The 22,854-nt window shown below is 49.7% G+C and overlaps 1 protein-coding gene across 2 annotated transcripts; it reads right to left on the bottom strand.

Annotated features, from left to right (window-relative positions):
- Nucleotides 1-6,360: 6,360 nt before the first annotated feature.
- ARHGDIA (Rho GDP dissociation inhibitor alpha) lies at nt 6,361-22,651 on the bottom strand. Of its 2 annotated transcripts, none has more exons than XM_054047122.1 (6): nt 22,572-22,651; nt 11,839-12,049; nt 11,225-11,308; nt 9,461-9,537; nt 9,213-9,276; nt 6,361-8,190 (listed from the first exon to the last, which is right to left on the bottom strand). In XM_054047122.1, the coding sequence occupies exons 2-6, from the start codon at nt 12,026-12,028 to the stop codon at nt 7,991-7,993; spliced, it is 615 nt and encodes a 204-aa protein (XP_053903097.1). In that variant the 5' UTR covers nt 12,029-12,049; nt 22,572-22,651; the 3' UTR covers nt 6,361-7,990. The 2 variants fall into 2 exon arrangements, with proteins under 2 accessions (XP_053903097.1, XP_053903098.1); XM_054047123.1 differs by lacking the exon at nt 22,572-22,651 and adding an exon at nt 22,262-22,491.
- Nucleotides 22,652-22,854: the final 203 nt, after the last annotated feature.

The raw sequence follows: 22,854 nt of genomic DNA, 5'->3' as shown, positions 1-22,854 counted from the left end.
CAGGCAAATGGAGCAGTGTGATAAGCTTCTTGGGGTCGGGAGCTTTGGTGGAATCCAGCCTCCACTGACTTTAAGGGGAGTTTTGCCCTTGTCTTTCTCCTTATCAGCAAAGCACACAGCACACTGTCACCACTCCGTGGCTAACACAGTGTGCGTGTCTGCTCAGGCCCAGGGTAGTGATTAGAGCAGTTATGAGGAGATGATGGATTAATACCATTGTACATCCAAACCTGTCTGGGCTCCAAGATGCAGGACGGTGGTTGGGAGTTATGGGCCAGGCCCGCAAAACCACTCCTTTCCCAGAGGGGGTAGGGGCTCTGCCTTGGATCCTGCTAGACCTCAGGAAGCTGCACTTAGCGCAGCTAGGGACAGACACTGACTGAACCAGGATGATGCCCAATGGAAAAATCCTCACTGGACACAAGACCTGGCTGAAGCCTCTTGTGAGAGGCAGGAGGGCTCTGCTAGAAGCAAAAGGTACGTGTATTTTCCTGCTGCCAAAGAACTGCTGAGTTGTGGGACAATGTGTCAGCCTCGCTCTTGAAAACCGAGTGCAGCTGCTACTGCTTTAGCTTAGTCAGCCGAATTTGCTCCTTTTGAGCAGCCTAAGAGGAAATCTGCAAGCAAGCATTACTGGTTCTGCAGGCTAGAAATGGAGCGCAGAGCACGTGGGGAAGGCCTTACTATAAGGGCACACTCGCTGCCTACGGCAGGAGCTCAGTTTACCACAGCTAACAGGTTTAGGACACTAATAAAAGTCATGTGAACAGGATAGACCAGAGCTGAGGGTGGGTGCTGTGCCTAGCACAGGAAGGGGGGTGGCAGAAACCAGTGAGAATGGTACAGCTGGAGAGCTAGTAGAGGTCGAGAGGCCCCATGACCTAGCTAGGAGCAACCACCTCTCACTGCACTGGGGGCACATCATAAAGAAACAGCTGAGGATAAATTAGGCCCTTGAAGGGCATCCTCACCTCCAGCCAGGGTGCACATGGGGCTAAGCACAGCCAAGGAAGCTCCACAGGACAAAGGCCTCCTTTCCCGCATGGACAGCGGAGTCCCTTCCGATTGTGTGTCTACGAGTTGCCCTCTCCATCTGACTGAGCACTGGCTCTGACCCAGTCCAGGGGACATCACAACAGCAGCCCTAGGAGCAGAGAAACCCCTCTTGCTTTGTACACCAAAACTGGAGTGCATTTATTGGGACTGGTTCAACAGCGGCCAGTCCCCAAGCTAGAGAGAGAGGAGCAAGACACCAGCCTTTCATAACTAGGTCAGCCACAGAAAGACCAATTATGAAGGGAGCGTAACGCTTCCCGGCTGATTTGTTTGGTCCTTTGCTGAATCATCCATACTTTGCACCTTTCCCTGGTCCTGTTGGGATCCTCTTCTCACTCACCTCCTCAGGCTTCTGAAAAAGGGCAAGTTTCCCACCTCTGTGCTATTCAGTATCATACACGTTTTAGTCAGTCCCAATCTTTCCAGTTGCTCCAGACTGCTAATCAGTAGGGTCAGCCATCTCTGGCCTCCCCCACTAAAGCTGCAACCACTATCTAATGCAGGGGTAGGCAACCTACGGCACGCAAGCTGATTTTCAGTAGCACTCACACTGCCCAGGTCCTGGCCACTGGTCTGCATTTTAAATTTAATTTTAAATGAAGCTTCTTAAACACCTTATTTACTTTATATACAATAGTTTAGTTATATATTATAGACTCATAGAAAGAGACCTTTGTAAAATGTATTACTAGCACCCAAAACCTTAAATCAGAGTGAATAAATGAAGACTTGGCACCCCACTTCTGAAAGGTTGCCGACCCCTGCTCTAATGCAATATCCTTAGGGAGGGGGTGCCATCAATTTATTGGGCAGCATTTGCAGTATTTTTCCATCCCGTGTCTTATCCATCCTCATGCTTCGTTTGCTATCTTTGACCATGCTGCACAGTGAGCTGAGGTTTCTAGAGTTCATTTAGAATCCAGCAATGAGTTGGAGTAATTGACACTATTCCTCCGAAGAGCATCACCGTATATTTGTCAACATAGAATTTCTTCTCCCTTCATGTTGCCCATACACCTAGCTTAGGTGTGTCCCTCTAGGGTTCATCACAGCCTTTAAGGAGACTCAAGATTTCTCTCAGCCCAGCCTTAACCAGAATAGAAGACTGAGGACAGGTCAGTGTCAATAGCTAAGCAAAGGCCACACACGTGCTGCCCTCTGTATAAGAGTCATGGACGCTCGCCAAAGGACCTGGTGCTTCTCCCACTAAGCAGGAAGGACAATGATCTCAAGCCCTGGTTGCAAACCAGGGTTCTTCCACCACCAGCCTAAATACGAGCAGGAGACTTAGCTTCTGTCCATGTTCTGCCACACTGAACACAGACTGGTCAGTTGGAAAATACTCGGATTCAACTTGGGGAGGGGAAGAGAAACAAACCAAACAAGCCACAAGAACTTTCCAGTCTGGAAGGGAACCATCCCATCCTAAGCAGACTGTCCGCTACAGCGGCGGCTTTCAATCTTTGCAGATGACTGTACCCCTTTCAGAAGTCTGATTTGTCTTGTGTACCCCCAAGTTTCACCTCACTTCAGAACTACTTGCTTACAAAAATCGGACATAAAAGTACGAAGTGTCACAGCGCACTATTACTGACAAATTGCTGACTTTCTCCTGTTTACAATTATAAATCAATTGGACTATACATATTGTACTTACATTTCAGTGTATAGTATATAGAGCAGCACAAACAAGTCATTGTCTGTATGAAATTTTAGTTTGTGCTGACTTCACTAGTGTTTTTTATGTAACCTGTTGTAAAATAAGGCAAATATCTAGATGAGTTGTACCCCTGGCTGAGAACCACTGTGCTAGAGGGAACAGATCTGCTGCTCAAGATATTGCATGTGCTGTGGGGAACTGTGGTGCTCCCACTCAAGACCTCTGGCATCAGCTCTCCATCCATCTTCAACCAGCTCTGAAACCAAGTGACTGACCAGAACAAGCCACAAGAGAAAACTAAGTCTTGATTTAGTCCTAAGTGGCGCACAATATCTGGTCCAAGAGGTAAATATAGCTGAACCGCTCTAATAGTGAGCACAATACAATTAAATTTAACATCCCTGTGGTGGGGAAAACACCACAGTAGCCCACCACAGTAACATTTAACTTCAGAAAGGGGAACTACACAAAAATGAGGAAGTTAGTTGAACAGAAATTAAAAGGTACAGCACCAAAAGTGAAATCCCTGCAAGCTGCATGGAAACTTTTTAAAGACACCATAATAGAGGCTCAACTTAAATATATACCCCAAATTACAAAACATAGTAAGAACCAAAAAAGTGCCACCTGGCTAAACAACAAAGTAAAAGAAGCAGGGAGAGGCAAAAATCCTAGTGAGGAAAATAGGAGCATAAACTCTGGCAACAGAAGTGTAAAAATATAACTAGGAAGGCCAAAAAAGAATTTGAAGAACAGATAGCCAAAGACTCAAAAATAGCAAAACAAATTTTAAGTACATCAGAAGCAGGAAGCCTGCTAAAGGTAAACAACCAGTGGAGCCACTGGACGAACAAGATGCTAAAGGAGCACTCAAGGACAATAAGGTCATTGCAGAGAAACTAGATGAATTCTTTGCATTGGTCTTCACGGACTAAGGATGTGAGGGAGATTCCCAAACCTGAGCCATTCTTTTTAGGTGACAAATCTGAGGAACTGTCCCAGATTGAGGCCTCATTAAGAGGTTTTGGAACAAATTGATAAATTAAACAGTAATAAATCACCAGGACCAGATGGTATCACCCAAGAGTTCTGAAATTCATGGGGGAAGGTCCATCAATGGCTATTGGCCACAATGGGCAGGGATGGCGTCCCTAGCCTCGGTTTGCCAGAAGCTGGGAATGGGCGACAGAGAATAGATCATTTGATGATTAACTGTTCTGTTCATTCCCTCTGAAGTACCTGGTATTGGCCACTGTTGGAAGACAGGATACTGGGCTAGATGGACCTTTAGTCTGACCTAGCATGGCCATTCAGAGAAGGTTCAGAGAAGAGGGCACCTACCAGCTCACTTCCATCAATGGAGGAAGTCAGTGGCAAAGCTGGCATGAGAATGCAGGGATCCTGACTGCCAGCTCAGTGTCACTGCACTATGCCAACCGGCTTCTACAACCCTGCACCTCAAGAGACCTATCCTGCTCCCAGGAGCTGGTTCTCTCCCCCTTGAGTGTTTTAACCCCCAGCCCCCACCTGCAGCCTACTGACCCTCCGAGGCTGCCACTCCAGCAGATATGCACTCACCCCTAGCTTGTGGCAGGGGGTGCAGTTTTGCTTTCCTGAGGCTGAGCAGACGGGGGGGTGAGGTCATATCTTTTACTGGACCAACTTCTGTTGGAGAGAGACAAGCATTTGAGCTACACACAGCCCTTCTTCAGGCCTGCAACTGTTCCTTCAGCTGCACCATGGCTCCTGATGCAGAGCCAAGCCAGCAGATACCCCTATTACACTGGTATGCACACTCAGCCACGGAGTTTGAAAAGCCAGGCTCTCCTCTGCATAGAATTCACGCCACCAGGGGACTGGGCTCAGACCAGCACCCAGCCGCTGACCGAGGGACCCACGTACTCAATCAGGGAAGACTCTGGCCACTCGCTCCTTGGGCCAGCAGCAGTCCGGAGCCAGGCAGGGGAACAGCACCACCTGGTGGCTCTCTAGTGAGCAGCAGGACAGTTCTGCCTCAGGCCCACCGCCTCATGAAAGGGACAGGGAATAGTTAAGCAGATGCATTAGCCAGCCATGAATAGTCTCTACTTGCCAAGATGGAGGCTTCCTGGGTGAGGAAGGGAGGGGAGTATCCTAGATGGTTGGTCCCCCTCCTCCCCCCCCATAGCTGATGCCTCCTGGGGGGTAACAGCATCCCCATTCCGACTAGGGACCTCACCTGCTCTGTGCTCTCAGGAAGGGCCCCGGGCATCACTGTGGAAAGTTCAGCAGAACCATTTGCACACTGCCCCAGAGCGATCACAGGGAAAGGACCGCAGGATGCAACACTCACAGAACTCCACCAAACCCCGCCACGGTGTCCTCAGACACATCAGTCACATAACAATGCACAACTCGCAGGCACTCAGCTATCGTGGGGCTGGTGATACAAGGACCGACATGGAATAGAAATATAAATTCTCTTGTATAAACTGATGGGTACCTTCACCTTAGTGTCACAGCCAACACGCCCTCCCCCAAAAAAAGAATCTAGCAGAACTCCGTGCCGAGTTTGGACAGACTGTCACAGGAGACACTACTTGCATCAGACAGGATTTCACCCTGCCACCAACTGCCTACAGGCTGCAGTTTGTTCTGGGTGGGTTTATTGCACTGGTGCTGCCCACTGTAACGGACATCAGGCGATTTCAGTTCTGCAGTAACCCTCTGCACCAACGATGGATTAGTCAGGGCTCACCACCCACTAGGGAAGGCACCTCATCCAGCAAGACTGAGGCAGTCTGGGTAAGCAGGGGAAACTAGGACAGCCAGAGCAATAGAGCTGGACCTGCACCCCAGCTTACCACACAGTCAGAGCTCGTCTAGACATGTCCTAGGTGCTCAGGGTTGCACCATGAACACCAGGCAGCACTTGAGACGATGAAGGGCAGAAAAGGGGGTGGCTCGGTCACAGGTAAGTTAATTCCCTCTGTGTCTTCTCCCCATCACAATCTGCTTCTCTGCGAAAAATCTTTTGACAAGAATAGCTGTGCTGCTCCACAAATCCCAACCCACTTCCATTGCATCGTTCCAAGCTACTGGTCCTCACCTTCAAGGTGCTGTGCACTTAGTTCTGCCTAGTCAGTACGTTTCCTCCTGCATCCCAGGCACTCCCACCAGATTTCTTAACGCCTCCCACTAGCTCCCTTCTTCACTATTCTTTGCTGCAATGCACTTTGCTCCGACACTTGCAGCCGGTTCTTAGCTATCTAATTCCTTGGGGCACAGGTGGCCTGGAAAGCACGATGTACTGAGCATAGACCCATATAAACACACCGTTCCTCCCCAGCACTGCTGCCTCTTAGCCGAGGCCACAGGAAAGGCAGGAGCTGGTTGCAAGGGACAGGTCTTTACATACAAACCTTTGCAATAGCAGTGAAGGGGACAGTGTTCTTAAGGGAGAAGCTGCACAGTCCTAGGGAAGCACCTTCCCCGTCTTTGTTCCCACCACCTCCAAAGATCACTGAAGGGAAAGCCTTTCCCAGTACCTGCTGGTGTACAAGGAATTAGTGAACTTGGGGTCCTAGTCCTGTCCCCCTCTCACAGGCCACTTACCTTCTAGAGACCTAGAAGAAGAGTAAGAGGATTCAAAGGGACAGCGCATGGTCAGTTTGAAGGTTTTATTTAACTGTCATAAAAGGGGAAGCAGATGATTCCAAATCCGTTAATCTGGGTCTAAGATTTACAGACAAAATGCACCAAATCAAATTAACAAAACTCTCTCTAAGGGGTAGGGGGAGAGGAAGAGTTGGGGCAGAAGATGTAGCTACAGGAAAACCACACACACTTGGTCCCAGTTTGGTACAACATCAGTGTTATCAAAGCAACCAGAGAAGATGGCTGCAGAGCTTGGAACATGCTTGTCCAGTAGCCGGAGGGCCCTCGAGAGTTCCTGCCCCCGCCTACCGTGCCAGTGTGGGTGTTAGGGATGCCAGGCTGCAGTGCTGTGAGGATGCAAGGGGAAGAGGGACTGCTAAGGAGACATGGAGTCTACTTGTCAAGGCAATAAATACTGACAGGCCAGGCACGAGATTTCAAAGGCAGAACTGATACATAAGGCATTAACTGCTCTTGAATATTTGTCCATTGCAAGCTCTTTGTTCTCACCAGGTTGTGAAAGCAGCTGCAGAACTGGACTGATTTATCACCCAGCCGAAAACCAAACCAAGAGACGGGGCAGGAGCTGCCCTGGCATTTCAGTGCTTTACAGCCAAAAATGGCTCCAATGAAATAATTCGGAGGTGACAGCAGCACTCATGACTCCCATACCCACCGCAGGAAAGATGCTGGGGCAGACACAGGAAGGCACTGGGCTGTTGAGAGATCTACACTAACAGGGCCAACACCTCCATAGCAGAAAGTGGGAGAGTTCTGCCAGTGCAGCTTTCTCTGGACATCCCCAAGGATGGCTCGGTGTGGGCTGGGAGCAGCACAGGATGCCACAAGTCCTCCTCCTCTCAGGGCAGTAGGCTCAGGAGAATGGGCCAGCAGCGAAGTTAGTTGTGACTCATTTCTAAGAAACCAATTCAACAAGACTGACTGAGATGAGAGGACAGTATGCTAACAAACCTATGGGGTGGGAGCTAACAAGGTCAGGGCCCCTTCCTAGAGAATGCATGTTACACACATTAAGGCATCATGGTTACAGGAAACAGCCACAAATGAAGCTGCCAGCCAGTGTTCGAGACACTGGCTGGAGGGGAGGGGCAGGCCACAGACATGATTTTAGCCTACAGAAGGGTTCAGCGGCTGCCTGGCATCACAATTCCTCAGCCACCCAAAATGAGGCACCACCCCATGAGCAGGAGCACTAGGAAAAGCCCCCTATGTGTGGGGAGCAGCTTGGAGATTCCCTCTCCTTCAGCACCTGCCTGTGGTTTATTCCAATGAAGAAAGGTCAGATGCAGCAACGGGAGAAGACCCTGATCAGGGCCCTGGGAGGGCAGGAAGCAATCCTACTTCTGTGTGTGGTGGAGAGGCCTAGGGGGCAGATGCCCGAGGCAGGCGGCTGGAGGTCAGATGCAGACAGCATGGTTTGGTCAGCTCCATTCAGTGATTCTCTGGGGGGAGGGAGGGAGGGAAGGGGAGGGTAACTGAGCTGAGAGCTCTTCTTGTGGATTTAAGAAATGGGAGGGGAAGGTGAAATTCCAATGTCAGCACTTTGATACAGGGTGGGATTTCTACTGTAGCCACTGCCTGGCTAACTCTCTCTCTGGGGACTGGCCTGTGGAGGGGCTACTCCTTCCACTCCTTCTTGATGGTCAGGTTCCACTCCCAGGACAGATGGTCAGTCTTATCATCATCTGTGAATTTGGATTTGATGTTGTAGCTGCCCCGGGCCAGCATACCCTTGGGGGCTTCCTCCATGGGGGTCAGGAACTCGTACTCCTCTGCTCGGGGCCCATAGCTCCCAACCATGTAGTCAGTCTTGTCAACTGGAAGGAGACGGGTGGGGTGGAAAAGAATGAGCCTCCACAGAGCTGGTGCTGAGGCTGAAGTTCATGAACAGATTCTAGCCCCTCCCGACTACCGTGCCATCTCCCCACAGAAGGCACATGGCTGGGTTCAGAGCTAGAGAATTCAGCCACTCCATGCAGGCTCTGAGCCTCTTCCACATGGGGACGGACACCCGCCCACCCAGTGCAGCAGGTCAAGCAACAGGAGGCGAAGAAGCCACTATTCGTAAAGCACTAAGTTTTGCTTCATTCGAGGCCGATGGGCTCAAATGCAGCCGGAGCCATTGACATCATCCAGGCCCTTGCACTGCAGCAGAGCCTGAAGGAGGTTTCCCACCGCCAGTGCGGAGCCAAAGGTGCACATGAGCAGCGGTTCTCAACTGAGGGTCCCCAAACCCTTTCAGGAGGGCCGCGGAGCCCCACAGCTGAAACCCGGTGCCCTGAGCCCCAGCGCTGAAGCCAGGAATGGCACGGAGCTGAAGCTGGGAGCCACATTGGGAGCCCCCCAGCCCGCACCCTGAGCTACTCCCCTCACTTTGCACAGCCCCTAGCTACCCCCCCTTCTGCACCCTGAGCGGTTTTCAAATTGAGTCCCCCCCTTTGAGTTATATGTTTTGGTTGTGTCCCCAGACAGGCTGGGTGTCCTCTTGAGTGAGTCAAGGGGTGAAGGTGGTGCTGCCTCCCTGGACCCTGCTGTGCGGAGCTGGCTCAAGCCCCGCCAGCCCTTGCCCTCACCCCCCAAATAGAAGTAAAACTATGCCTTGCCCAAGGGTCCCCCATTGGCCGAGACCCCCACGCTCCGTCCCAGGCCCTGGCGTTTTTATAGCATGTTGAGGGGGGCCTCAGCAAGAAAGGTTGCGACCCCCCTGTTCTAAAGTAAGGAGTCTCCTCCCACCATGCCAGAGCCAGATGGAAAGTGGGGGTGGCACATACATCTCACTGCAGGCTGGCTGGGAGACCCACTCTTGCAAAGCAATGTCTGGAACAATGGAAGCACTTACTTTTCACTCCTTTCCTGAACGTGTGCTGAATGTACTTCAGCCCCGACACGATCTCCTTGTTCACCTGCAGAGATAAACAAGACTTCACAGCAGAGCGGCCACCGCCCTCCCCATATCTGGGGAAGGGCAGGGGCCTGTGTCTCAGTGCATCCCTTGGGATTGGTGACCTCCCTCTTTCAGGATGTCTGATTGCTGTATGCCTGGAGTACACAGACAAGCTTGGGCCAGTGACTCTCACAAGTTCTTACCCGGAAGGAGATTTTTATCCGATACTCCACACCCTCCTTCAGCACAAACGACTGCTTCTTGTAGCTTTCCAGGTTACCTACAGAGAAGGGAGAAGTTTGCTCAGATTCCCTAGGGACTGTGCTGTGGGATGCATTTGGGGTGGGCCCTGTACCAGAGACTGGAGCTATTGGAATATAAACAAGTGCTAGGTTGCAGGCAGGGCAAGTGTCCCTTCCTTCATGTCAGGGTCCTCCCTGGCCCCAGCTCCTGCATTAACACCTTTGGTTTCCACAGAAGAGTGCAACCACACTGCGGTGGTACAGACTCCCCAACAGGGGACAGCATCCCAGACGCTCTCCTCCCAGGAAGAGAAATGTGATTTACTCATGGGTGTCCCCGTTTAGAGATCTCCCCACCTCACACCCACCCACGCTGGAAGCTACCACCATTTCTAAGTTAGTCCATGCAAGCCCTACGGAATCCACCTATCCACACCAGAGGATATGGCTCAGTTTCATAACAATTCACTCTCTTAACAAGACTCAACACCAAGGTCCTCTTCCCAGAATCAGCAGGAAGAAATGTGATCCTCAAACGGAGAACCTGGAGACCTGGCTCGGGACCCCCAGTCCCATTATCAGGAAGCTACTGGTTATGCTGTAATTCCAGCCTCATGCCACCAGAGGAGGCTGGTGCAACATTCCCCATGTATTAGAACCCAGGGAAGGCTTTCATTCAACACAGCTTATTTTGGGGCAGTATTTTTAAGAGAGTTCTGGCAACAATAACTTGTTTGTGAAGCCCCTTCATTTAGCGTGGGGTTCAGTCCTGCACCCCCCAGGCCTGAGCGGAGTTTGGTGGGAGGAATGAGGAGTTATGGCAGGATTAGGGCCGTGGGTTTGCTAACTTTAGGAAAGCAGATTTCAGAGCGGAGCTGTGTTCGTCTATATCAGCAAAAACAACCAGGAGTCCTTGTGGCAACTCAGAGACTAACAAATGTATTTTGTAACAAATAAGCTTTCGTGGGCTAGAACCCACTTCATCAGATGCATGAAGTGAAAAATACAGGAGCAGGTATAAATACGTGAAAGGATGGGGGTTGCTTTACCAAGTGTGAGGTCAGTCTAACGAGACAAATCAATTAACAGCAGGATACCAAGGGAGGAAAAATAACTTTTGAAGTGGTAAGAGAGTGGCCCATTACAAACAGTTGACAAGAAGGTGTGAGTAACAGTAGAGAGAAATTAGTATTGTGGAAATTAAGTTTCGGTTTTGTAATGACCCAACCACTCCCAGTCTTTATTCAGGCCTAATCTGATGGTGTCCAGTTTGCAAATTAATTCCAGTTCTGCAGCTTCACGTTGGAGTCTGTTTTTGAAGTTTTTTTGTTGAAGAATTGCCACTTTTAGCCCTTGCTTGCCAAGTGGCTCCTGGGCTCCTCCAGCTGGTAGCATCTAAGTAGTGCCTGCAGTACTGAATGTGCACAACCAACAGGAGTCTGAAAGGCACTGCGCTAGGAGCCTTCACGCTGCAGTTCATGTACAGGATGCAGAGAGGCTGCAGTACTGACCACCAGGCTGGAAGCCCCAAACTCATCGGAGGCGCCTGACCCACTGCATGTTTGGAAATACACATTTCAGCAGGTCACTTCCACCTCTGGGATCCAGGTCAGAATGGACAGTGAACCTGGCCTGGCCCCCCACCAGAGCTCCGACTGTCTGCACTGAGCTAGCCTAGGTTTGTCTCCCTTGGAAGATACACCGCAGTACCCATCTCCTGCTTACCTGTCAGGTCCAGCTCCAGAGGACCAGGGGCGGTGGCACAGACCAGTGTCAGTTTGGTCACCACCACATTAGGAGTACTGGGATCTAAAACGAAGAAGAGGCTGTTAGACAAGTCCTAAAAGTGCTAATGACATCCCCGCCCCAGGCCCCAGCCCATCTACATCCTTTTCTCTCCTTTCACTCAGTTCCTGGAAACGTAAAGGAGCAGGTAAGAACTAGAAAGAATGGGCCTGCCTGGAGCAGAGATCCAGGGTTCCCCTTGTTTTATACCCAGGGAGGAAAGAGGTCTCAGAACCTTTCATTCAGAAGCAACATCCCAGAAGATATTGACTCACAAGCTTTAGTCAAAGGACCAGTGGCTGACTTAAGCTAGCCAGGTAAAGACTGGCAGACCAGACAGCTAGCAGTGCCCTCATTGGAGGCTTACTCCCAATTGGTCATTTGCATCCTCGAGTTAAAGCTGGGCTTTCAGCAGCATGAAGAGAAATCTAGGAGGAGGGTGGGCGAGTTCTTCGTGTCTGCCTGAAGCAGTCAGAGGTGTAGAGAAGCGGTCTGGCTGTTACAGCTGTCTGCACAGATAGACCCACGCGCTCTGAGAGGACACCAGGACTCACCAGTAGCGACGCTGACAGGTCCCAGCAGCGCCTCCTTGTACTTCCGCAGGCTCTCATCATCCTTGTCCAGCTCCTGGATCTCTTGGATGCTTTTCTGGGCAGGCGGTTTGTAGTTGACCGAGTGTTCGTCCTCCTCATTCTCGGCCGCAATCTGGGCCAGCTGCTCTGCGGTCGGCTCCTGCTCTGCCATCTTTACACCTGTGAGTGACACCTAGGAGGGGAGAGTGGGAAATGGGATCAGTGGCCTGAGGCAGCTGCTTCCTGCACAAGAGGCCATGCTGCTGAGAAGTCCTGCAGAGCTCCTCAATAGACACCTCATTCCTTCCTCAGCCAACGTAGGGCTCCCCAGAGAGTTGGCCAGGAACTCCAGCTTTCGGAGGGCTCAGTTCAATGCACGCTTGTTCCCAAACGCCTGTGGGCGGTTTGGCTAGCTGTCTCAGGGGGATGAATTGGGCAGGACATTCCCAGAACATCTAGTTCTCTGCAGCGTGTGGCCTCTTATGAGCGCCTGAGTCAGATTGGCAAGCAGGTGCAGAATCTCTGGTTAACCCATGGAGTCCCAACTGCACCAGGGGGTAGGGAGACTTCAATCTCTGCATTTTGAATGTTAAATTGCCAGGACAACAGATAACCTTTGGAGAAGTGGGATTAGATAAACCTTCTGCCCACAAGAACAGCTGAGTGGAGAAACCCAAAGAGTAGATCTGGGCCTTTGTTACATTCTGCTTCTCTACAGCACTCAAGTCTATCTAAGAAAAGATGTCTGCTACATTGTTGGCCCAAGTCCCAGAGGCCTCAGCGATGATCAACAGGCCTGTAGCTCAAAATGCAACTGGATCAGTCTGTTCTAAAAGGGGCACCGGCTGTCCCCAAATTGCGGGAAAAGGCACCTGCCTTGGCATATCTCACACTCAGTCCTTTCCAAAGGTCTGAGCCAAGGCACGGCCAGTGAAAAGCAACAGCTATTGGATTAATAGCATTTGTACTAACTTGGCTCAATGGTGCAAGTCTCCAGCCACTTTCTGAACTGGCAGTAGGAAGTAGTGTGTGGAGTAGCCATCGTTAAGGGTGAAGCCCCATTCCCATTATAAAAGCCATTCTTAACTCCCACCCCACAATCCCCCTCTCAAGCTTCACAGGCCACATCATCCAAGGCGAGATTTTCCTCAGAAAAATGTCAGAAGAGTTTAAAGTTAATGGTGAAGACTTTGAAAACCCATGACTGTTTGTACTGCTGTGGTGCAGACATACCCTAAATCAGTGGTTCTCAAACTTTTGTACTGGTGACCCCGTTCCCACAGCAAGCCTCTGAGTGTGACCCCCCCCCTTATAAATTAAAAACACTTTTTAATATATTTAAACACCATTATAAACGCTGGATGCAAAGCGGGGCTTGGGGTGGAGGCGGACACCTCGTGACCCCCTGAGGGGTCCCGACCCCCAGTTTGAGTGCCCTAAATCCTTCATTACTCCCTATCATCCTACATGACTTGCCACTCATTCTTCATTTTGCCTCCTAAAACTTTGCATACATAGCTGCAGAAGTCAAAACGGATAAGACAATTATAAAATCCTGTTCACTATTCAAGGGAGCCATTTCCAACATACTGCATCACATATACTACAAAAATACTCCATGCTCAATAAAGTTAAATACAAACTTATAAGGACTACATAGACTTACATAAACCTACAATATCTCTACACAGATATCCAGTGGTTGGAGGTTGAAGCTAGACAAATGCAGGTGAGAAACAGAACACAATTTAACAGTGAAGGAATTAGCCACTGGGAAAACTCAGCTAGAGATGAAGAGGATTCTTACTCATTCAAGGTCTTAAAATCAATAATTTTATTTTTTGAAAGATATGCTATAGCTCAAACAAGTTCTGGGTTTGATGCAGAAGTTACTGGGTGAGATTCTCTGGCCTGTGTCAGGCTATATCATCATAATGGTCCCTTCAGAACTTAAAAATCTATGCACCTCCTAATCAATACATTTCATAAGCAAAGATTAATTATTCCATTTCTACTCCCCCAATGGATCACCCCAAGGAAAAAGCTCCCAGAACTCAGACATGGCACACCCTGCGATTATATATCAGTTAATTTCTTCTACTACACATCTGATACATGAGAGTGACAACAGTATCTATTGCATTCTAGAAAGAGACATGTCAAGGTCAAGGGTGAGTCAGGTGGAGAGTGGGGGACCCAATCAGACCCATTCATTTCCAGACTCCTTTGGGAGGAGGTTTTGGTAAGGGAAGCGTGTGGGGGTGCTAGATGGACTCCAGTGAAACATTCAACCAGGATGTTAACTGCACTTATTTTATGCAAGTCTTGTTTGGGAATAAAACCGAGGGACCAGTTCTGCTCCATTTTGTGATGTTCTCCGCCACCTCCTGAATATCTCTGCTACATGAGAAACAGCCCTAGCCGGACCATCAAAATAGACAAAGAATGTTCCAGCTGCCAGGGCTCTCGGGTCCACGTACGGCTGCTCACATGGCTGCAAATCAACCAAAGAGCCTAGAAACCCAAGCATGGCACAAGCACTGAATCTCCACCTGGGAACAGAGCTGTGCATTTCTGATGAGCTGCCCAAAGCTCCCAGGAACTAGCTTTTTGGGGTGGCAGTTTCAGTGTGTTCTCAAACAGCACACTGGGGTGCTCACTCAACACTTCCAGACTTGAGGTAGAGATTTTCTGCCTGCTCTGGTTAGCCACAGGATTGGAAACAAGTGGCTCTTGGGCGTGAACAAGAAAACTTTCCATGGCCAGTCTGCACTTAATATTCCACAATCGGCAACATTGACCCAGCCTCTGAGCAGATGCTTCTGCTTCCACAGCACCATTGTAGCGGGCCTCTTCAGACTAGATGATCTACTGGTCCCTTCTGGCCTTAATCTATGAATTCAGTGGGAAGATGTCTGATCTCTGGTATATCACATTTCATCTGTTTCCCCTGTACTGAACCCAATAATAGGTTGGGCTAATGCATCTTTTAAAAAGGCATCCATCTAAGTCTGGATTTGAAGACCAGAGATGAAATCCACCACTTCCATTGGTTAACCTTCCAATAGTTAATCAACCTCATTATTTAAAAACTGCCTTCTTTCTAATTTTAGTCTGTCTGGCTTCAGTTTCCAGCAATTGGTTCTTGTTCTGCCTTTCTCTGCTAGATTAAAGATTAAAGCTGGTATTTTCTTTCCATCAAGATATTTACACACCACATTTTTCTGGATTAGCTAAACAGATTGGTCTCACTAAGGCATTTTCTCCATCGCTCACATTGTTTGTGGCTCCTTTCTGCACCCTCTCCAGTTTTTCAACATCCTTTTAAAAAATGTTGACCCCAGAACCGTACACACTAGAATTAGTCTCAGAGGTAAAAACCACCTCCTCATTCTGACTCACTACTCCTGATTTAGCAACCAAGGGTTACATTAGCTCTTTGCCGCAGCATCACACTGGGAGCTTGTCCACTCTGACTCCTAAATCCTTTTCAGAGTCAGTGCTTTCCAAGATACAGTAACCAATTTTATAGGTATGACCTACATTTTTGAATTCTAGATGTCTCACCTTTTTACTTGGTGTATTGATGAATTTTCTTTGAATGAGTGCAGCTTATCAAGTGATCCAGATCAGTGGCTCTCAACCTTTCAGACGACTGTACTCCTTTCAGGAGTCTGATTTGTCTTACATACTCCCAAGTTTCCCCTCGCTTAAAAACTACTTGCTTACAAAAATCAGTCAAAAATACAGAAGTGTCATAGCCCACTACTGAAAAATTGCTTTTTTTGATTTTTACCACAGAATTATAAATCAATTGGAACATAAATATTGTACTTGCACTTCAGTGTGTAGTACATAGAGCAGTATAAACAAGTCATTGTATGAAATTGTAGTTTGTGCTGACTTCGCTAGGGCTTTTTACGTAGCCTGTTGTAAAACTAGGCAACTATCTAGATGAGTTTAGTACCCCCTGGAAGACCTGTGCGTACCCCCCGGTTGAGAACCACTGATCTAGATCACTCTGTAGGACTGCCCTTTCCCCAATTACCATTCCACCACAAGTTTTTATCAGCAATGATTTTATACTTACTTCCGGATCCTTTGTAAAAATATTGAAGAGCATCAGACCTAGAACTGATCCCTGCTGAGCTCCACTAGAAATACTCTCACTTAATGATTCCCCACTGACAACTACTTCATGATCTCTCCGTTAGCCAGTTAATTTGACATGTGCTTCACTCATGCTGTCTAGTTCTAACACTTTACAAGAGTCTATTACACCTACAAAGTTACCTTTATCAACCAACCTTTAGTGTCATCAACAACTAAATCAGGTTTGACAAGAGCTATTCACAAGAGACTAGGGAGAGGCAGAAAGTCTCCCAATAGCTGCCATTGAGACGCACTGTGGAACTGCAGGAGAGTCTCCTGTTTCTCCTGGGTGGATGATGCAGCCATTTGCTCCCAAACTCCAAATATTCCCCTCACACCAGAGGAAGGGAAGCCTCCACTTTGAGTTGTCATAATTAATCACTAATTAAACCCCAAGTCAGAGCAAAGGGAGCCTGGAGGAGGCCAAGCTATCCAAAGGCAGAACTTGAATCCAGACGTGACCTCCCCTGCAGACACTAGTTAAGGAGACCCACTTAGAGTGCCTCTCCAAGGCCACTACCTGCACTCTGGCCAGTGCTGGACACTGGAAAGTTGTGAGAATTTCAACGCAACACACAGCAGGCCAGCACAGTGCTAATGCAGTTCCTCCCAGTCCTGCACTCCACTCCGGAAGCTGGCTTGGCTCTGCATGGGAGTGTCCGCATGCTTTGGACATTACCGAAGAGCTGCTGCTGGTGGCAATCTTGCATTGGTCAGAGCAGGAAACCAGTTCGACAGGCCTCTGTCTGCACCCCACGCATGGAGCTGTGCCCCATTTGCTCACCCCCCAACAAAGCAGCTGGGGTATCTTGTGTTCTCCCCTCCCCTATCAGCACCTAGTCTCCATCAGCAGGGCTGGCTCCAGCTTTTTTGCTGCCCCAAGCAGCGAAAAAACAAACGATTGAGCTGCTGCCGAAGAGGAAGAGACGGAGTGAAGGACTCGCCGAAGACTAAAGCAGAGCGCTTGAGCTGCCGCCGAAGACCCGGACATACTGCCCCTTTCTATTGGCCGCCCCAGGCACCTGCTTCCTTTGCTGGTGCCTGGAGCTGGCCCTGTCCATCAGCCCCATCTTCCCAAGCATCCAGACTTCCCTCAAAACAGACACATTTTGAATGAGCATCCTGCCTCATGGGGGACAGAGGTGCTGTTCTGCTAATCATCACCGGCAATTGCCCTCATTATAGAATTAGACCCATTGACATGGATGGATGGGAACACCAGAGAGCCTGGATGAATACTTTAAGGACCATTGCAGTCCCCCATTAGCCACACAGGAACCAGCCCTTTCCCTGTCTCTCACACTGACAAACTAGAGAATTTCTAAGGCCATGAAAAGCTGCTGCAGACCACAACTGGGAAAAGCAAACGCCAGCCCGCCAGTCACCTGGGAGGTCAGGGCTGTTACGCCCAGCAGCTCAGGACAGGCCTCATCTCTCCTCAGAAGAAATGGACAAGTGTAATGCTGCTGCATTTCCTTCAGCAAGGCCCCCAGGCAGAGCTAAGAACGGTAACATCATAAATCAGAGGGTCCAGTGGCACCTTTAAGCAAAGGACCCTCTGTTGCTTTTTACAGATTCAGACTAACACGGATACCCCTCTGATACTTGACATCATAAATCAGAAGCCACACAGCTCTTGGGAGGGGAGGCCTGTGTGACCCTTGTGTGGGTGGAGGGTTACAGAAGCACATTGCAAAGTACGGGGGGGGAGGGGAGGAGGAGGAGGGCACTCCTCCCTACACTGAAAAGCACATGCCTGAGGTCACAGTTCCTCAGTTGCTTCTTCAGGAAAGGCACCAAGCCAGAAAGGAAGGAGGCTTCCAGGCACACAAAGCTTTTTCCAAGGCCCTTGACCTCTTCCTTTGGGCTGCAGAGAGAAGCCATTTACCACAGTCCAGGGTTAGTAGGATAGTGGGGGCCTTAGGGTAACAGGCACTTTGCTGTTCATTTCCAGGTGCCCCCTGCTGGGTGAGATCGTTAGAAAAAAAACAAAATCAAGGAATCAATTGTAATTGAACTTTCCAGAGACACCCTATGGCCTGTGCTCACGAGTCCCGTACCATCAGGAGCACAGGCCTAACATGTTTAGCAGGCACAGAATCTCATGCAGAAGAGGCAGCGCCCTCCCCCCCAATCATCATCTTAATTCCTTCTTCTAAGGACTTTAGCTCCACTTGGCCAATAAGATGACTAATGTCCTGATGTGATAATTGATAGTGTGTGACAGATCACAGGTCAAACCTCAGGCATTGTAGGGAAACTCCCTTCTCAGGCACCTCCAGATCCTAGCTGCCTAGGAAATGCTCACTGTTAGAAGGTTCTGTCCTACAGCTGCTGTAATGGACCTAAAACATGAGCATTGCCTAACATGGACTGTCATTTTCTTCCTGGTCTTAGAATCCTTTCCATACTCCTGGTTGTTTTCATTGTCCTGAACACTGGATTCCCTCCCAGCAGCCTAGCATCTCATCTCTGATCACCTTCCTTTGGACTCCCCCAAGTTGCAGTTTTCAACTGTAAGTTCAAACCAGACAGATATTTAACTACAGACAGATCACCATTTACCATGACGACAGGTTTCTGAGTGGTAGCCGTGTTAGTCTGTATCAGCAAAAAGAATGAGTACTGTGGCAGCTTATGTCACCCTACAAGAGTCTACAGTACAGAAGAACCTAAAGCCAGTTTTGGCAGGATCTTCCAGGGTCTGTCACCAAACTTGATCTGTAATACAGCTAAAGAGCCTCCAGGCTCCTGAGAGATTCCGACTATCTAGAACAGGATAATACACCTCTACCTCGATATAATGTGACCCAATATAACACGAATTCGGATATAATGCGGTAAAGCAGTGCTCCGGGACGGGGGGGGGGAGGGCGCTGCGCACTCTGGTGGATCAAAGCAAGTTCAGTATAACAGTTTCACCTATAACGTGGTAAGATTTTGGCTCCCGAGGATAGCGTTATATCGAGGTAGAGATGTACGTGCCTGTTGCTGGCTAAAGCCACTTCTGAGTGGGAAGAGAACTCCCAGACTCTACTGCTTCTAGAAAAGTGAGATTCGAGACTGTCTTGCTCTAAGCAATGATGCAGCTGCATAAGGCTCCAGTTGCACCTCATGCTATCCAGAACCTTGGAGATCACAAAAGATAAACCAATGCTTGTGGGAAATTGGAGCAGGCTGAATCACTTCCTAGCAGAGGGAACTCTTACTGTCTTTATCCCTGTATCCAAGAGCCCTGCTGTTTCAAAACTTACAAACTGTTAGCTCCTCCTGGGTTAAGAAGACAGGACATGAGCACTAGAAAGAGACCCAGGCTCCTAAGAAACTGCAACCTGGCTACAGTTACAGCCTGATTAATGATGTGGCAACCAAGGAGCTAGCAGTATTGCAAGGGAGGACATCAGCCCCTGCTACCCAAGAAATCTACTGGTGAGAAGATGTGCCCCAATTTCTGCCTTTTACATGAACAATCCCCAGAACAGAAACCTCTACAGAGCAACTAATGCTATACGCTCTACATTAGAAGTTCTGTGGCCCCATCCCTGGTCAAAGCCCTTAGACACTACTAGAATACAAAAAAGTAATAACTGAGTTTGACAGAAGGTCCCTTCAAGCAAGCTATAATTTTGGCTGGCCTGGGGGTAAGTGTGTTATGCTCAGTGAGGGAGACTGGGGGTCAGAGGGGAGTTTGGGCTCATCACCATGCTACCCCATGGTGGCAGCAGCATGGATGGGTGTGTCACCTGGCAAAGAGTAAATTAAAACTCACTAATCACACCAGCAGGCAGGTTGACAGGACATTTCACATAAATTGCTCCCATACCCACAAGAATTCAGAAGAAAGAGAAAGTTAGAGCCTGATCATCCCACAGGGAAAGCCCCTCTTATGCCCTGGCACAAAGTTACTGCAGAATTCCAACGGTCAGGATTCCCAGTTTATCTGGGGGCTTTAGGTCCACCCACTGCCCAGTCATCAGGAATAACGAAAGGACTCCACAAATACCCTGCATCCCCTCAGGCACGCTGCAGTTTGGATCCAAGTGTCCACGAAGCTTCTGACTGCCAGAACTTGGACTGCACTACAGGGTTTGGATCACTCAATAAATTGCCTTAGAGGTCTGTCTCATCTTACGCTGGGGTTACGTTCCGCAGTCAGCGCGTAAAGTGAAAATCGTGTATAGTCAAAATTACATTGAGTGTAACAAAACAAAACCAAACAAACAAAACCAGGGTGCAGAGCAGCCGGAGCGGCGAACCAAAAAAACCCCAAAAAAACAGGGTGCAAACTTTCGGTGCCACTTACTTGGCAGCTTGCGGCTGCCTCCCCCAGCCACGCTGGCGAGCCTCTAGGTGGGCGGGTGGCTGCACTCTGGCTAGCGGGACTCCCTGCGCTGCAGACGTGCCCCGGGCAGCGGAGTGCGCACCCCGGCTAGCCGGGGGGAGAGAGAGAAGGGGGGGCAGCCAGGGCTTCCTTCAGACAAGGCGCTTGCCACTCAGCCCCTCTCACTGCGCTGCCTGCCGGGAGGGCTCCATGCCGCTCCTGGCTGCAGCGGAACTGAAAGTTGTTGGTTGGCGGGGAGGGAAGGACGCGGGCTGCTGGGCTTGCTGCAGACCTGGCACTGGCTGGGGCAGACAGAGCGCGCAGCCCGCTCCCAGCAGGGCGCAGCTGCTCCCCTCCTCCGCGCCGCCACCCCCTACAGTGGGGCACTGAAAGTCGTTGGCAAAACAAACAAAAAATCCAGGCAGGTACAGTATTTAAATTGTTATTTTTCTCTCTTTTTTTTTTGTTTCTGCTTATTTTGATGGCCCTATTGTTCCATAGGTGCTACAACTAGTACAGGGCTACAATAACTGGGGTGCACTGCAAGAGCTTTGGGAAACAGGAGTGAAACAGCAGAGCATTCTGGACTATAACTGAAGCTTAGGCCAGAATATAGGTGCTTTAGGTTGATAGGTTGTGTGGGAGCCACAAGGCTGTATTAGTAGGGTGTACTACAGGTGAAGCTTGAGAAACATCAGCAGAACTGTGAAAGGAATGCTTACACAGCACTTCCTATACTATGCTGAGCTGTTGCCAGCACTACTGCAATTTCATATATTTAGTTTAAAAAAAAGGAAGCTGCCATTTTCAGAGCTGTTAGGAAAGAGGCTGGAAAACCCTGGAAGTGATCATCCTCTCCCTCCCCCTCAACCTTCTGACGGGGCTTTCACACACTGGAAGCAGGTACATCAGGTACCTTAATAACCAAACTGCATACGTACTCTTCATGCATATCAGCTTTGAAATGCACTGTGTCTGGCATTACAGAAGAAATAGCAGGACTTTAACCATTCTAACAAGGCAGGAAGGTAACATAGGGAAACCACTTCCGGATTCCCCATCACCAAAACAATCCAAAAGCAAGCAGTGAAAATACCCCATTTGAGGGAGGCTAGGAGAGCACTTAGCTCGATGGGAAGTACAAGGATATGAACATTCACTGCACTTAGCAAATGGTGCTCAGAAAAGCAGGTTGCCACTCAGATTCAATTCTGAACCGAAGAGCAGCAGCACACAGCAGTAATGAGCCATCATAAAGCTGTTTCCCATGCACAAATGCTCTGAGTCTAACACTCCAGTGGTCCAGAGACCTCCTCCCATAGAAATCTAGCAACAAGTTTTAATTTGCTCCTCCCACACATTGCACCAGTTTTTAAAAAACTCCACCATCAGGATTGTAAAGGGGGGAAATTCATACTCCTGGGTACAGCCTCTCTCCAGTCCAGGTACTAAAGATAAGTTACAAAGGGAAAACACCAAGTTAGTGTCCTTTATGGTACATAAAAAGCTGAAAAAAGTTCTGCAGTTCTTATATTAAGAATTCTGTTTGATGTCCTGTCTCTGAACACTCTGGATGACTGCAGAACTACATGTGCCCTAAAAACAAACCTGATTAACTGAGAAGGGAAATGGTTAAAGGGTATTTAATTCATAGCTAAGAAACAGCTGGAAAACAAGATTAATCAGCAACCCGACTCCTTCAAGGAAGGCTTTTGGATGCACCCACTTCATGTCTCAGCAAAACAGCCAAGACGACTTTATATTCCTGATATTTCAAGGCAGCCAAAAAGCTTTTTTTGCGACAGCCAAAGTCCAGGCGCCCCTCCCTTGCCGCTCCTGTGAACGAGCTCTAGCTAGGACTCCAACTAGGGCAGCTACCAGAAACAAGGAAGCACCCGCTGTTCCCACACAGCAGCCCACAAATGCCATTACCGGGGCCGTTCGCTGCCCCGCGCTCCGAGCTGTCACCGGGATCCCGAACTAGCCGCTCCAGGGCCTGAGACGCTGCCCGGGCCGCCCACGGGCCCCCACCCCGCGGGCCGCAGGCCGAGCCCGTGCCACCGCAGGCTCGTGACCAGGGCGCTAGGCGCGGCACCCGCGGTGCGCCCAGCCGGGAACGCGGAAGTGGCGGGGACCCAGGGGACTCCCGGCCCGTGCGTGACCAGGGCCGCCCCGACCCGGAGACCGAGAAGCGCCGCAGCTCGGGCCCCGCCCGCGCACCCCAGCCCCGCCCTCACCCTACCCGGCCCGTTCGCCTCCTCGCGCTGCTGTGACAACGCCACCCGGATCCGCCCAGCCGTCTCCGCGCGCCCCCGCACTTCCGGGACACCGCCGTCACTTCCCGTTTTAAGAGGACAGAGCCCAGTGCTTCTCTTCCGAGCAGGCCTCGCCGCGCTGATTGGCCAGCGGAGAGCGTGAGGGGCGCGCGACCGACGGTACAAATGATAGAGTTCGGAGCTTGGCTAGAGCGTCTCCTGAGGCGCCGTTCCCCTTCCGCCTCTTAATTGTTAGCGGAAGCCCTCGGG

This window comes from Malaclemys terrapin, chromosome 13 (genome assembly GCF_027887155.1).
Source record: "Malaclemys terrapin pileata isolate rMalTer1 chromosome 13, rMalTer1.hap1, whole genome shotgun sequence".
Lineage (NCBI taxonomy): Eukaryota > Metazoa > Chordata > Testudines > Emydidae > Malaclemys > Malaclemys terrapin.
Note: the sequence above shows the minus strand (reverse complement) of the source record. Positions and strands in the feature narration are given on the sequence as shown.